Genomic DNA, 14,702 nt, shown 5'->3' on the forward strand with positions numbered 1-14,702 from the left:
AGCGTCTCCGCCTGCTTCGACCGGCGGGGGGGGGGGGGCGGGCCCGGTCCTCCGGGCGGCGGCGGCGGCCTCCAGGGGGCGGCCGAGGAGGGCGGCGGCGGGGCGGGGCGGGGCGGTGGCGGCGGCGGCGGCGGCGGCGGGCGGCCATGCCGTACGCCAACCAGCCCACGGTGCGCATCACCGAGCTGACGGACGAGAACGTCAAGTTCATCATCGAGAACACGGACCTGGCGTGAGCGCCGCCCGCGGGGACGGAGCCGGCTGGGGGGGGGGGGCTGCACCGGGCGCGGGCCCGGCCCCGCACCGCCCGCGGCCTTTCCCAACCCCGAGCGGGCCCCGGAGGCCCGAGCCGGTGGCAGGGTTGGCGGGGGGCTCGTCGGGAGGGGCTGGGGGCGAGCCCCGGTGAAACCGGAGCTGGTTCGGCCCCGGACGCGGGCAGCTCCCGGGCCCCGGCGGCCTCAGGGAGCTGCGGGGCCGCGGGCTGGGACCGGGCCCGCCGTGGTGCTGCGGTGGCCGCCGTCAGCACTGTGGTGTGCATCTGCACAGGAGGGAAATGCGTCGTAAGGCACTGCGCTTCTCAGCGTCTGAGCTCCATTTTTTATTGCAGGGTGGCAAACTCCATTCGGAGAGTGTTCATAGCGGAAGTTCCCATTATAGGTATTGCCTTTTACTTACCGTTTTGCCTGGTGGTGGTCATGGTTCTTTGCGCTGCCACCCGCTCGTCAGTTCCCATCTGTTTTCTCCTCTTCCTCCAACTTGTCTTCAACTCACTTGGATGGCACCGGATGCTTAGCTAGTACTGCTGGATGTAACTCATGGGGCTAATGCCATCTCAGCTTCACTGTAGTCTGCAATTTTCTGCGCCTTTGTGAACTGCCTGGCTTTTTCCCACAGAAATAAGTCTCAGCATGTTTCTTTCTTCGTTGCAGCTATTGACTGGGTCCAGATAGATGCCAACTCCTCTGTCCTTCATGATGAATTTATTGCCCACAGACTGGGTGAGTGCCTGACAGGTTAGAGGAGGGAGGTGGAAATGGCATGAAAGGCTAACATAACAGCAAGGCAGAGGTCGTGGGCAAAGTTTGTCTCAAGACTGCTAAAGCACCTTTGTCATGAGGCTGCTATTCTTCAGCTAGCATTGGCAGGAGGGACAGTGCACCCATTGTCTCGCTTAGACATGTCTCCAATTACCCTGTTTCCACAGGTCTCATCCCACTCACCAGTGATGACATTGTGGATAAGATGCAATATTCCAGAGTGAGTAAAACAAAACATCTTGGGTACTTATTTTGGTGGTGGTGGTAGGTGCCTGAACTAGTGGGAAATGCTACAAATTCTTGCTGCAAGCACTTTGGCATAAACGTTTTGACCCATGTCTGTCCCAGGACTGCACATGTGATGAGTTCTGTCCAGAGTGCTCTGTGGAGTTTACTCTTGATGTCCGGTGCAATGAAGACCAGACTCGTCACGTCACATCCCGTGATCTCATCTCCAACAACCCCCGTGTCATACCGGTCAGTGTAATCTCTCTGCTTGCAGCGAGTCCCCTCTCTACTTTACCGTTGAGGCTGGGTTGGCTAGCGTATGGGATATGGACAGAACAAGGCCTTGAAGAATGCTTCGCACTGCCTTAAAGTCCCATTTAAAATGCAGTGGCAGCACAGAATATTTGCATAAACAGCAGCATGGGCCAGTACCCTTCTTTTTGTTGCCTTGTTGGAATTCACTTGCTGTCTGATGACATCTCAAAACAGTATGGCCTTGTTAAAGCCTCATCCTGCATCCCTCATCCTTGCCTCATGGGAAGCTTTAGCTGCAGCCCATCTATCTTTCCTTGAACACTCAGAGTGTGTGTGCTTGTGTCATACTGCCGTGCTGTTGCATTCTCCTGCCTGCTTGCTGCCAGGACTCTGGCAAGGTCAGCCCTTTCGAAGGCCTGGCAGCAGCCCAGAGGCTTCAGGTTTTCTGATTCTTAGATCGCAGCGTGGCAAGGTGTGAGGAGCCTGGGCCACAGCACTGCTGCCAAATAGCTCTTACCCAGTCACCTTGGGGAGGGTTGGCAGAGACAAAGGAGAACAGATGCAGGGGGACTTAATGGAGGAAGTTTGAAAAAGGTGTTGGCCGGAGGGTCCCTGAGGCTGCATCTGGAGGTCATTGTAAACCTGGGGGCTGCTTCTGGTGGCACAGTGAAGATGGTTCCAGAGTCTGCCTGGTTAAAGTGTTAGACATAGAATCATAGAAACATTTAGGTTGGAAAAGACCTCTAAGATCATCTAGTCCAACCTAGCTGCGGTGCTATGAGTTCTGTGTGTTGCCTTCTGACAATATTGTGGGTGACTCTGGACTGTGTCCCCGAACCAAGCAGCTGCGCGGGGCCCAGGCTGTGACCCTCTCTATTCTGTGGGAGGGAGCAGGCCTATGGAGTAGGATATCACATATGGAGCTGCAGCTGTCTAAATTGTCCTGATTTCCATTAGATAGGGTGGGCTGAGTTTGTTGCTGTAAGGCACTGTAAAGTGGTTTTCTGCAGTCTCTCATTTTTGTAGGCAATTATCATTTGATGCGGGGAGAAAAAGTGATGTTGCAGTTAATTCACTTGGTTTTGTTCTCCTTCTGCAGGTAACATCTCGGAGCAGAGATAATGACCCCAATGACTATGTGGAGCAGGATGGTAAGTGGTGTTACCATGGGAATAAGATCTGTGGGAGGAAATGGATTTTCCTTTCAGTCTCTTTGAACACATCCTTCATTTACTAGTCATGTAACCCTACAGTAGGTGTAAAACAAGCTGACATCTAAAGTTGACAGTTGAGAGACACCACCATCAGTGGGGTTAGCATTTTATGTTAACACCACTTAAATGTTATCCCCAGAACTAATGTCCTGTGTCAGAGATCATTTCTGTCTGCCCTTGTGAGAGCTTAGAGACAGCAAAGATGCAAAATGCTCTACTGTCTTTTGTTGCTTGGCGGCTTGAGCTGTGCCTTTGGGCATGTGTGCAACTCCTTTTTACATAGCAGGATGTTTTCTAGCTACCATGGGGACACAAATGAGTCCCTCTAAGAATCCAGGCAAGCCCTGGCTTCTGGTGACATCTTCCTGGTTACTAATAATTCCTGCCTTTTCACTTATTTCCTGCTCGCTTACTTATCATCATCCTTGTCAAACTGGCATGTGCTTTTCCACAGACATCCTGATTGTGAAGCTGCGAAAGGGCCAGGAGCTCAAGCTGCGAGCCTATGCCAAGAAGGGCTTTGGCAAGGAGCACGCCAAGTGGAACCCCACGGCTGGCGTAGCCTTCGAGTATGACCCAGACAATGCGCTGAGGCACACAGTGTATCCCAAGCCAGAGGAGTGGTACGTCCTAGTTGACTAAAACATAGGGCTTGGCTGGCCGTGTCTGGAGTGGGATATGTAGTCTTAGGGTCAACCCAGAGTAGCCAGTACAACAGCTGTAATAATAGCCTAGAACTTAAGCCTGACACTTAAGGGCTCCTAAACCTAAGCGCTGGGGTGTCTCAGTGGTTTTATTTCTGTTTCACCTCTGTTGGCCATCTGGGATAAGATAAGGCTGGGTCTGTCTGGAGGGACTTGAAAAGATTTCTCACATGAATTAAGTGTTTCCAAAGAGTCTCTCCAGTGTGATGTCCTAGAAGCCATGAAGTGTAGCAGGTAGAAAGATACGGTGTTGGCCCAGCTGATGTACATGGTACTGCGGTGATGTTGCTAGTGATGTATATGGAGGAGTGGAGGTGCAGGACATCAGGATGAGTCTCACGGATGTACGATTAATTCCTGCCAGGAAAAATCCCATCTCAGCTGTGCAGCAGAGACAGTGCTGGTGTGCTCTGGTGTTTTCCTCACCAAGTGAAAAGTAGAAACAATGTGGTCCCTTCAGGCATTGTCATCCCTTTGCTCATAGCAGCTATCAGAGTATGCCAGTGCAGTGGATGGAGCCACAGTACCTCAGGCAGGGCTCGCTGAGCTGGGGCAGAGCAGGACTGATCCTGTCTCTCCTGTGCAGTTCAGAGAGGCAGGAGTCTGGCAGGTCCCACCAGGCTGGGGCTGGCGAGTTGCTCCATCCATCAAAGATACAGTGCGGTCTTGCGGCAGTGCAACTTGTGCCACAGTGCAAACAGTGCTTGCTGTTCCTCTGAGTGCTTGTGTGCTGTAGGGCCAAAAGCGCTAGAGTGTGGGCTCCGTGCTGACCTTCCCTGCTCTCTGATTCCAGGCCTAAGAGTGAATACTCGGAGATCGATGAGGAGGATGCTCAAGCCCCATACGACCCCAATGGGAAGCCTGAGAGGTAGGAAGCTGAATGTGCTCCCACTGCCGGGAGATGGGGGGATCCTGCTGGTTGCATTGCTTTGTTTGTTGTTGATGTCAGATACGCTGCTCTGAAATTTCCCAGCCAAGGGAGCTGGTGTTCCTTGAAAAGCAAGGTAGGAGTTGCAGTTAGCTGGTGATATGTCCAGGCCCGGCAGGTTTTCCTCTCAGGGAGATACTAGATGACTCCTCTGAGTTTGTGATGTCAAGCAGGGCATTAGGGTATTTGGTGAAGTATGGCGAGGAGATGCTTTTAGGAGGATACTGAAGACACCGATGTCACCAGCATGTGCAGTGTTTATTCACCCATGTGAGTCTCATGCTTTGATGGCTGGTGGTACACCCTCTTCCAGGTGATTCCTCCTGAAGGAGTAGGAATACCTGCAGCCAGCCAGTCTTAGCTTCCCAGTGCAGCTTGTAAGTCACAGAGCTGAGTGGGCTCAGTGACCCAGAGTGAGCTCTGGGTCTGTGGCTGCTGTTGTAGAGGCACCCAGCTGGTGCCCAGCTGGAAGGGCAGTGCTGCTGATGGCTGGGGACTCCCAGCAGATCTCGTGGAGATCTCATTGTGGGTCACAATGGGCTGGAACTGCTCTGTGGGTGCTCTCTGGTTTTACACATCTGTCCAGAGCAGGTGGTAACTTTTCTCCCCTGACTTGTAATCGCAGGTTTTATTACAATGTGGAGTCCTGCGGCTCTCTGCGCCCAGAAACCATCGTTCTCTCTGCACTGTCTGGCCTGAAGAAGAAATTGAGTGACCTCCAGACCCAGCTGAGCCACGAGATTCAGAGCGATGTCCTCACTATAAACTGAGGTGGCCCCTTGCACAGGATTGTCCAGGCAGGAGTGATGCAGAAGGTTCCTGTCTCTGCATGGCAGCACCCTAGCCTGAGGCTTTTGCCTCCCCATCTCCCTCTGCCTTTTCCTGGCCCAGTTCTGCTGGTCAGTGACACCTCTCTCCTGGCTCTCCCTTCCCAGAGAAAGCCATCATGACACATGGGGTAAAAGAAGAAATCTGTGAATGTCTTGACTGGGATGGGAATGGGCTTTGTCTCTAAGTGAGCCCAGAGTTTTGGACTTTAACCACAGGACATTTGGGATCGGGAAGCACATACCTTGGTTATACAACCCTATCTTATTTGCGTGTCCATTCCTTCCTGTGATGAATAAAGCCTTACCCCCCCTAGGTTCAGTCATCCTTGAAAGCTGCTCTGGGGCTGCAGGAGGAGTTGTCACATTGTTTAGTTCCTTCCAATAGACATTAACTTAATGAGATCTGCTTTGGAGGGAGCATTGCTCTCTACTTCTGATTGCTGCTCTTGACAATTATCTGCTACGGAGACCAGAACACCCTCCAGCAGGTAACCCTGTTGTTTACAGTTCCAGCGCTATATTTAAAGCAGATGTTTGAGGCTGGCCTGGTAAGAGACATGCTTCAGAAGGCAGCGGGGCAGGAGAGTGCAGATGGGCCGGGGAGGCTGAGCTGTATTTAAAGGCTCATTTGGAGCAGATTCTACCCATGCGCTATTTAATCTTTATGTTAAGGGCTGGGGTTAGCAACCCCCAGCTGGCAGCTTTGACCATGCCTGCAGCCCGCAAGGTATGAGCTGACTTACGTGCCAGGCTGGAGCTTGGTGCACATGCCGAGCCATGGCAGTGGATGAAGGGCTCCAGGGATCGCCCAGTCACCCCTTCTCCCCTTCCTCATTGTCCAGGGGGACCTGGGACAAGCTTCTCAGTGACACACTGCTGGAGAGAGCAGGAGCTGCTTCTTCCTTACCTCGGTGGCTGGAAGGTAGGGGAAGGCCCCTTACTTGGGGCCTAGGTGAGGGGATGGCTCAGGTGCAGGAAGATGTGCTGCTCCAGCTGAGCAGGGCACACAGCCTGAGTCAGTTCTGTTTTTCCCTCGGGGGGAGAGCTGCTGCGGTTAGGCTGCTTCCAGTGTCCTGTGGGCCAGGGCCTGCCTTTCTCTGTGCTGTTGCTCTGCCACATAGATGTACCTGCCCCCATCCCCAGAGGCAGCGAGCAGGAGCATCTAGTTCCCCCTGGCCCTGACAGGTGGCTCAGGCTTCGGTTGTAACCATGGGGGGGCTGTGGTGCCCTGGCTGGCACAGCTGCCGCTCTTCTTGCCCCAAGACCAGCACTGTGCCAGACAGCCAGGGTAGCACTAACCAAACTGGCAGAACACTGGAAGAGCTCAGAGTTGGCGTGGCTGGAAACCCTGTCTCCCAGGGATACAGAGAGCCACTGCTGTGCTAGTGTGGCCCCAGACAGCTGAAAGTGGGATACTGGTATCCTCCTTTGCCCAGGGGTAGTTGATGGAGGGTATGACTTGCTACACCCATTTCCCCTCCCCAGGCCTTCATTTGAAATGTCCTTGCAGTCACTGGCAGCAGAACAAAGCTTTGAGGCAAACACACTGCCTGTAGCATTAGAAAATTCTCCCTTGGTCAGCATTTTTCTCTGGCATGCGATACTTGAACTTGTACTTCCTGAGCGTGTTTGGATGGAACAGACAAACAGGAAGGGTGGATAAGGGTTGTTTATTCATTGAGCAATTCCTTAAAAAAAAAGAGAAAAAAGACTAATCAAACATTTTTGGTAATAAATGTTAAATCTTTTCTGGATGAGGTCTGTAGCCAGGAAAAGGCAGCAGGTTATACCTCTCACCCAATGGAGGACACGCTGCTGGGCTGGGGTAGCGAGGCACTGCCAAGCACAGGGAGCAGCCCTGCTCTGGCCCACGGATGTGCCAGCAGCTCCCCAGCCTCATCTACAAGCTACACAGACCCAACACACCATATTTACAGGCCACAGACCACAGATTCCCACATCACAATGCTCCCTGCCCCCAAAGCACAGACTTAGAGCTTTCAGAAAGGAAATAAAATCACCAACCAACCGAACCAGACCAAAAGACTGGAAGGAAACACCAAGGTTTGTACTGCAATAAAAAGATAGCCCTTCTAAAGGAGTTCAATAAATAGGAGAACTAGAAAATCAATTGCTTTTGAGTTCAATACATTAAGCCCAGTTCTTGTGTGCAAGGTCTTTGACCCATTCTCACTGGTGCCCACTAGCAGCAGCAGCATAGAAGGAGCAAGGACAAATGAAACGAGAAGGGAGTGCAGCTGAGAAATGCGGCTGTTCCCCACCCGTGTCCCCTGGAAGGGCCTGAGGGGCTTCCTCTGCCCAGGGATTTCTTTTTTTTTTCCCCACAAAGCTTACCCTCAAGGTACAGCGGCTACTGTCCAAAAACGGCCCCTAGGTTGCCAGTTCTGCACAGGTAAATGGAGGCATTGGTGGGGACATACGCATGGGGAGGGGGGATCCCCGGGGCCAGGGCTCAGCTCACCCCAGCAGCCCCTGTCCCAGCATGCGCTGCCCTCTGTGTGCGTGAGGCCTCGGTTTGGAAGGAAAATCAGTTTCTCCTGAGACATCTCAATTCTACAGAGTGTTCAAATCTCTTTGAGAAGTGCAAAATCAGCCCAGTGCTGCTTCATGCAGCAGCCCCGTAGGGCACGGCCAGAGCACATCAGGCTGGTGCAGCTGCCTCCTTCCCCATGGCAGGCCGCTCTCCAGCCTTCCAACCCGCAGAAAATTGGCTGCATTTCTTCACACACCCCCATACCTCTTTTTCACCTCTCAGCTGTGTCCCCGAGAGTCAAAAATCTCTGAGCTTCTCCTCGAGGTCTCTTCAGCAGGTATGAAGTTTGCATTTGTGTGAGAAGGGAAAATCTCTTACTGTACAATACGGATATGCAATATATATTTAAAGTCACTTAACATGGAGCTAGCTGTCACCTTCTGTAACTTCAGGCTGAGGTGAGAGGCCCTGCTGCCAGCACCCCAAGGGGCTCGGCCCAGAGGATGCCTGGCCTCAGTCTCTCCATGCCAAGGGGCTGGGCACCTCTCTGAGTAGCGGGCGGCTTCCCAGGTCCTGGACACCCCCAGAAAGAAAAAGTGGTTACAGGGCACCGGGATGGGAACCAGTGGAGCCCCCACACGTCCTGCTGCAGCCACGGTCCCCACACCACTGGGTCACGGGGATGATTTGGACTCCCTGCTCTCCGTCTTGTCGCTGTTGGAGGGCTTTGGCTTCAGCAAGATGAACCTGTTGAGGAGGTTGGTGTCCGAGCTGGTCTGGGCGCCTGCATACGCCTCCCCTAGGAACGAAGCACAGCGTGGTCTTGCCCAGGGAACATGCTGGGGCTGGAGGAGCCACAGGTCCCCAGCAGGTCCCCAGCAGGGCACAGGGAGATGCTCACCAGTGTAGCTGGAGGACTCAGCCATGTTCTGTGAGCCAGTGATGTGGTGCCAGTAGGCGCTGCGGGGCAGCATGGTGGTGGGGGTGCAGGGGTAGGAGAAGTGCTCACTGCCCTTGTTCAGCAGCTGCCGTGGACAAGAGGGGGTGAGCATAGCAAACAATGCCCCATGCTCACCCCAGCAGGGCACAAGCTGTCCCAAAGCTGCCCTCTCAGGGCGGCTGGCACAACCCACAGCAGCCTCGGGGCCACAGCTCACCCTGACGTTCTTCTCCATCTCCAGCAAGACCCTCTTGTGCTGCTCAGCGATGGCCAACGTGGCGCTGTGCACACGCTGGTAGATCTGCTCGCCCTCTTGCGTCTGGAAGGTGTAGAGGCCCTCGCCTGCATCACACATCCTACGGGGATGGAACATGGGTCATCACGAAGGCCAACCGTACCGACCAGGGCCAACCCACCCAGCTGAAGCCTCACTGGAGCCCCGGGACCAGAGCCCCCCCCGCTGCCACTGGGGCTGGTTTCACACAACCCCACAGCTGTCCAGTGAAGGGAGCAAAACCGTACTGCAACCAAAGCAGAGAGATGATTAAAAAAGCTGCCCCAGCAGCAGACAGTCCAGCTTCCTATGCCCCAAGTGCTGTCCTCTCTGTGCCCCTAGGACATCTGGCTTGGTGCAGCCATGTGCTGAGCTGGGACTAGGTGAAGCCCCAAACCTCCCCAGTGGAGCTGGGCTGGAACACAGCCCCCCAGCACCTACTGGGGATAATAGGTGCCCCTGGGTGCCCTTCTTGGGAAAGCAGCTGCCGCCCCCTCCCCTGTGCCCCAGGAGAGTCCAGCCTGGTGAGTCAGCGGAAGCCAAGGGCTGGGATGAACGGGAAGATCATGTTTCTTCTTCTCAAGAGCCAGTAATTAGCAGGAAAGTTCCTAATATAGCCAGGCCTGACGGAGCCAAAGAAGCCTCCCCATGGCAGGAGCCCGGCTCCTGGAGGGCTGGGCGTATGGGTGGCCCCAGGAAGGGCCTGCAACTGCCCCAGGGCCGTGGGGCAGAAGCCCTCACCCTGGTGTCGGGGCCTGCCCTACCTCAGGGCAACAGGGGCAATGCTGCCACAGCACCTGGCAACAGACGTGCCCATGCTAGTCCCTGTCCCCGTGAGGGTGGTGTCTCACCGTCCTGCCTCGAAGGTGAAGCGTGTGGCATCACGGCCATAGCGGCGCAGGGAGCAGAGGGGCCAGGACACCAGCTTCACCCGTGGGTTGTGCATGTCCCAGAGGTAGATGTTTTCGTGGGTAATCTGCAGCTTGCATTCGCCATAAACATCCAGGTTGGGGCAGGGGAGGAGGAACACGTTGAACCGGTCTGGAGGGGAGAGGGGGTGGGGGGCAAAAAAAAAAGAAAAAAAAAGAAAAAAGAAAGATCTAAGCAGGGCTATAGTGGGGCTGAGCCAAGCAGATGCCCTTCCACCTGCACTCACCCGTCTGCTCGCACTGCACGCCGGGCGCCAGCAGGTCAGGCTCCCCCAGGCTGATGTCGTTCAGGTGGGCGCCCAGGCACTCCACCGACAGCACCTTGTACCACTCCTCAGCCTCCAGTTCTGCAAGGCACGTGGCAGCTCAGGGCCCTCACCGGCCCCAGCAAAAAGGGGCCGCCCAGGTTCAGCCCAGCCCAGCCCGTGGGGTGCCCCCATACCCGAATCACAGGTGAAAGTCCGGGCTGAGTCATCAGTGAAGACAATGGCCACCGCCTGTCTCTTGGTCTCCTTGGGCAAACGGGTGATGCACTTGACATTGCTGATCTCAGTGACCTGGGGGGGGGAAAGGGGGAGGGGGCGTCACTGGAGGCTGTGTCCACGCCTGGCTGCATCCCCCTGCGGGTCCCCTCCATGCACCAGCACTCCTCGGCCACGGCCCCTCACCTTGGGGCACCCACGCAAACACGCTGACTTCTCATCTGGGTACTTCTCCAGGCGCTGGGGCCCTTTGCTGGAGGATTTCCGGAAGACCAGCCAGCACCGCCGGTAGATCTGTGGACAGAAAGTGCCCGGACAGGGGCTCAGCACCACACAGCACTGCTGCTTCTGTGCATCCCCCTCTCCAGTATTAATTTGCTTCCCCCCCCCCCCCCCCCCCAACAATTGAAAGCAGAAACCCCGGGGTTCAGGCAAGGCTCTCCATCCCTCAGCAAGCCGACCTCAGCTTCCCCATCCCCAGGTTTCGCTGGTCCCAGACGGGTGGGAAGCCCAAGGGGCCGCGGACCCTTCCGTCCCGTCCCATCTGAGCTGTACCGGGGATGGGAGGGGACACCGGGGGCTGGGCATCCTGGGCCTCCCTACTCGGGGCCCCTCGAGGCCCCCACCCTACTGGCCGTAATTGCAGCTTAATTAGCAAATATGGGAGAGGTCCCCAAGGCCAGGCTGCCCGGCCCCATCCTGGCATCTCCCCTTCCCCTCTCCCCCCAGCCTCAGCCCGTGAGTGTGGCAGGGCCATCCCCCACCCCCACCCACCCGCTCCTCCTTTGTTCTCCCTAATTAGCGTGAAATTACCCGGCATGCTCGCTGCTCTCGGTCCCGAGCGATGGAGGCGGGGGCCCGGCCCCACTCCCCATTCCCCCAGCCACAGGGGCTGCCTCCTGCCTGCACCCCGCAGGGGCACCCCCTCTGCAGCTGGGGTGCGTCCCCGCCCAGGCCCCACAGCCCAGCCGCAGGACCACGAGCGGAGGGAAACTGAGGCACGGCACTCAGCGGGGTGACGCGGGTAACAAGTGGCCCAAGCTGCCTGCCCCCCGCACCCTGCATGCAGCCCCAACATGCTGCTTTTTCAGCCAAAAGGCCACAAAGGCTGGGGGCACGGGCCGCCACAAGAGGCAACGTGGCTGTGTCCCCTGGCCACAACACCTCTCGTGGCAGCCAGTGGACGCCGAGCATCCCCCTACCCACCCATGTGCCCCCCCGGCCTCCCCCCAGCCCCACTCACCCCCAGCTTTCTGCTCTTCATCCTCACATAGCCTTGCTTGATGATGTCATTAAAATTTGTAGCCATAGCGAAGCCTGGCGGGGGGGGGGCCCTGCTGAGGGCAGGCTGCTGCCTTCACCACCTCTCCTCACCACCTCCTCTTCCTCCGTTCACCTGCACTCCCCCCCACCGGCCGCTGTTTCACCGCCTCCTCCACCCCAGCTTTGTCCTAGCGTTGTCCCCCATCTTCTCCCCGGCACGGGTTCCTATCTTGGCACCGGCTGGAAAATAAAAATGACAGATAGACAGGAGATGGTGACATCTTCCTCTATCTCTCCTCCTCCTCCTCCCTTCACTGGCTGAACCATTGCGGTGGAACAGTCCGGCATTAACCCCTGCCAGCACAGCAGCACCAAGCCAGCTCACCCCAGCACACACATGGCGAGGGGGTTCCCCACCTCGGACCATGCCTCCCCGCCTTGCTCAGCACCTGCACAGCTCCTTTGCTCTTTGTACCCCCCCCCAGCCCCCCCCAGCACAAACAACACTTGCTGCAGCGCCAGGGGCCACAGGACAGGGCTCCCCCTGCACTGCTGGACGCGTGTGCCACACCTCGCCCACAGGTCTCCATTACCTCCTGCGCTTCATCTCCTTCCTCCCAGGCTGCTCAGTCTGGCAGCAAAATGGCCCTGGCTACCAGTGCTGACATCAGTAGGGTTCAGCGTTAACAACCTCTTGCCAGGAGCTGGAAAAATTTAAAGAGTAGAGCCAAGCCCTGTCCTGCACCCCCCCCTCCCTGGCCGAGGAGTAGTGTCCCAGGGGACACCACGGTGTCCAGCCCCTACCACGGCTAGGAACCAGGGCCATGCAAGGCCTACTGCTCACCCGTGGGCTCCTCTGCCCTCTCAGCACCTCCCCACCCTCAAAGAGGGGCATGGGGCCAGAACAGAGTCATTCACCCACTGCACTGCCTCATTCACAAGCTCCAGAGCACTGAGTGATGCTGGCCCAGCTCCGCCTTTGGCAGTGGTGCTGTGCCAGCCCTTCACCCCCCCTGCTCCTCCCCCTGCTTCTCCCTCCTCTGCCCAAGCCAGACAGCATCCCTGATGCCCCGCTGTCCAGCCCTGGCCCAGCCAGGAGAGCCCCAGCTCACCCGCCTCCACAGACTTGTTTACCCTTTCGGAAAGATGCTTCCCCTGCATTTATTTTATTTATTTATTTATTTTAATCCCCGGAGTCCTACACAATTATCTCAAATGTCAGCATCTGCAAGTCTGTGGCTTTGACCCCACGCAGCGCTCCAACCCTGAGTAGTCTGCAGGAGGCCCCAGACAGCTCAGCTCTGCCCTGGGATGTTTCAGCCATAGTGCTGGTTGCCAAAGAGGCTGCGTGCTCCTGCTTCCAGCCCCGAGACCCCATCCCTGTGCCGGCTCTTGAGGCCATCCCATCTGGAGGTGTGCATGTCCCTGTGGTGCCTCAAGCTCCCCTAGCACCGCCACTCTGCTCCCGCCCCACCAGAGCCTCTCGCAACGAGTCCTGGAGCCTCAGCAGTAAATAATTAATGCAATTCAAAGCGAGATGAAAGACCAACATGATTACTCAGAAGCCAAACAGCACCAGCTCCAGCAAAGGCGGAAGAGGTGCTGGGACTCGCCTGCCACCCATTTCCCACCACCCCAGCGGGAGAGGGCCTGCAGCATCGCAGCTCGTCCAGGCACACCAACAGAGCAAGAACACCAGCTGCATCCCCGTGGACACCTCTACCTCACTGCAGTGGCCATCGGTCCCATGGCCAAAAGCGAGGGTCATTGAAAGCTGAGCCTGAGCTGCTTGCCAGGGCACGTAGCCCCAGCGGCTCTGCCATGCAGCTGGGGCAGCCAAACCCAGCTCATGCTGCCCAAGCATCCCGGTACAGCCCTCCCACACCAGCACCCAGCAGGATAGTGCCCCAGACAGAGTTGACAGCATCCACATCCCTGGTGCTGCTGTGGCCACCACCGCCACCACCCTGCAGGACGGGATAGGACAGGGTCAGCCTTGGCTCCGGCTCTGTCCCAGCACAGAGCACCAGGGATGGGCGGGTGTGGGTCCCCTCACTGCCGGGAAGGGGCTGGGAGTGCCCCAACCCCACACCAATGGCCACTGCTGGGGTCCTGTGAGGCCACCATTGCTCCTGCTTTCTTCGGATGCCCCTGCAAGCCCTGGGCTTGCCCAGAGAGGAGGGAAGGAGGCTGAAGGAGAATGTCGCCACACAGCTGGGCCATTGCCTCCTGCCAGTGCCTGCAGTGATGCCCGCACGGTGCCACAGGTCAGGCAGCCAGCATGTGCCAAATTCAGAGCGCTGGAGGCATGGCTGGCCTCGGAGGCCATGCTGGCCAGAAGGTCCTTAGCACCAGCTCTGTGGAGCTGCATTATCCCTTTCCCAGATGGAAAAATCCCCGAAGGAAGGCAGTAACCTAGGAAACAGCCTGCTGGTGGAGGAACGGGCATTCCTGGGGATGCTCGGGAGCCAAGCTCTGCGCCAGGGACACCCCATACCCAGAGCTCCCCTGGTCCCCAGGGCCCTGCACCGCCAGGGACAGTTCTGGAGGTCCCCGTGCAGCTGGGAGAGGCAGCTCCAGCCACCGCTGCTGCCCTCGTGGCCCACTTGGGTCACCCCAGGATAGCTCCCCCCGAGCTGCCCCGCTGCCCACGAGGAGTCCCATAGGGCCGGGACCCACCCTGAGCGGTTGCAGCGGTGGGGACCGCGAGAGCACCCTGGGGACCCTCCAGACGCAGGCCAGGACCAGCGCTCGCCTCCGCGGGGGGCACCGCACCCCACGCACGTTACAGCGGAGCCAAGGCTGCGCCTCCTGCCCCTGCACCCGCGCCGCCCCTGACCGGGCACCCCCAGACCGGGGCACCCCCGGACCTCCGCCACCCCCCACGCTGTCACCCCGGCACCCGTGCCAACCCCCTCCCCGGCCTCGGTGACCCCACCCCAGCCGCGCTCTCGGGCCCTCACCCCCGGCCTTACCCGGCCCCACCGCTGCACTCGGCGGCCCCGGCGTCCGGCGCGGCGAGACGGGGGGACGGGGGGCCGGGGGGACGGGATCCGCGCGGCCCCCGCCCCGCCCCGCCCCGGGCCCCGCCCCGGCCCCGGCCCCGGCCCGCCCCGGCCGCCTC

General features: G+C 57.8%; 2 protein-coding genes across 5 annotated transcripts; one reads left to right on the top strand and one right to left on the bottom strand.

Moving 5' to 3' along the window:
* The first annotated feature begins 60 nt into the window (after window positions 1-60).
* Window positions 61-5,509, top strand: POLR2C (RNA polymerase II subunit C). The gene is made up of 10 exons (XM_048068987.2): window positions 61-69; window positions 118-232; window positions 608-657; window positions 930-998; window positions 1,205-1,257; window positions 1,386-1,514; window positions 2,620-2,671; window positions 3,189-3,357; window positions 4,232-4,306; window positions 4,992-5,509. The coding sequence occupies exons 2-10, from the start codon at window positions 147-149 to the stop codon at window positions 5,134-5,136; spliced, it is 828 nt and encodes a 275-aa protein (XP_047924944.1). The 5' UTR covers window positions 61-69; window positions 118-146; the 3' UTR covers window positions 5,137-5,509.
* A 1,338-nt stretch (window positions 5,510-6,847) lies between these two features.
* Window positions 6,848-14,667, bottom strand: DOK4 (docking protein 4). 4 transcript variants are annotated; one of them, XR_010834375.1, is made up of 10 exons: window positions 14,554-14,667; window positions 11,559-11,818; window positions 10,502-10,609; window positions 10,276-10,390; window positions 10,061-10,180; window positions 9,756-9,945; window positions 8,848-8,986; window positions 8,592-8,715; window positions 8,128-8,489; window positions 6,848-8,018 (listed from the first exon to the last, which is right to left on the bottom strand). XR_010834375.1 is itself a non-coding variant. In XM_048068984.2 (10 exons), the coding sequence occupies exons 3-10, from the start codon at window positions 11,622-11,624 to the stop codon at window positions 8,365-8,367; spliced, it is 987 nt and encodes a 328-aa protein (XP_047924941.1). In that variant the 5' UTR covers window positions 11,625-11,818; window positions 12,172-12,282; window positions 14,554-14,642; the 3' UTR covers window positions 6,848-8,364. The 4 variants fall into 4 exon arrangements, 3 of the variants coding, with proteins under 3 accessions (XP_047924941.1, XP_047924942.1, XP_066860338.1); XM_048068984.2 differs by adding an exon at window positions 12,172-12,282 and having other exon boundaries at window positions 6,848-8,489; window positions 14,554-14,642; XM_048068985.2 differs by having other exon boundaries at window positions 6,848-8,489.
* Between the last annotated feature and the right edge of the window lie 35 nt (window positions 14,668-14,702).

The sequence above is a fragment of the Anser cygnoides genome, chromosome 12, assembly GCF_040182565.1.
Source record: "Anser cygnoides isolate HZ-2024a breed goose chromosome 12, Taihu_goose_T2T_genome, whole genome shotgun sequence".
NCBI lineage: Eukaryota > Metazoa > Chordata > Aves > Anseriformes > Anatidae > Anser > Anser cygnoides.

What these genes read in the sequence shown, in the direction of transcription:
- POLR2C (XM_048068987.2), top strand. Translation starts at nt 147, where the DNA reads ATGCCGTACGCCAACCAGCCCACGGTGCGCATCACCGAGCTGACGGAC. An exon ending in AGCGGAAGTTCCCATTATAG is followed by an intron (nt 658 to 929) that starts GTATTGCCTTTT and finishes TCTTCGTTGCAG; the next exon opens with CTATTGACTGGGTCCAGATA. An exon ending in ATAAGATGCAATATTCCAGA is followed by an intron (nt 1,258 to 1,385) that starts GTGAGTAAAACA and finishes TGTCTGTCCCAG; the next exon opens with GACTGCACATGTGATGAGTT.
- DOK4 (XM_048068985.2), bottom strand. Translation starts at nt 11,624, where the DNA reads ATGGCTACAAATTTTAATGACATCATCAAGCAAGGCTATGTGAGGATG. An exon ending in CGTGCAGTGCGAGCAGACGG is followed by an intron (nt 9,946 to 10,060) that starts GTGAGTGCAGGT and finishes TCTCCCCTCCAG; the next exon opens with ACCGGTTCAACGTGTTCCTC. An exon ending in TGAGTCCTCCAGCTACACTG is followed by an intron (nt 8,490 to 8,591) that starts GTGAGCATCTCC and finishes CTTCGTTCCTAG; the next exon opens with GGGAGGCGTATGCAGGCGCC.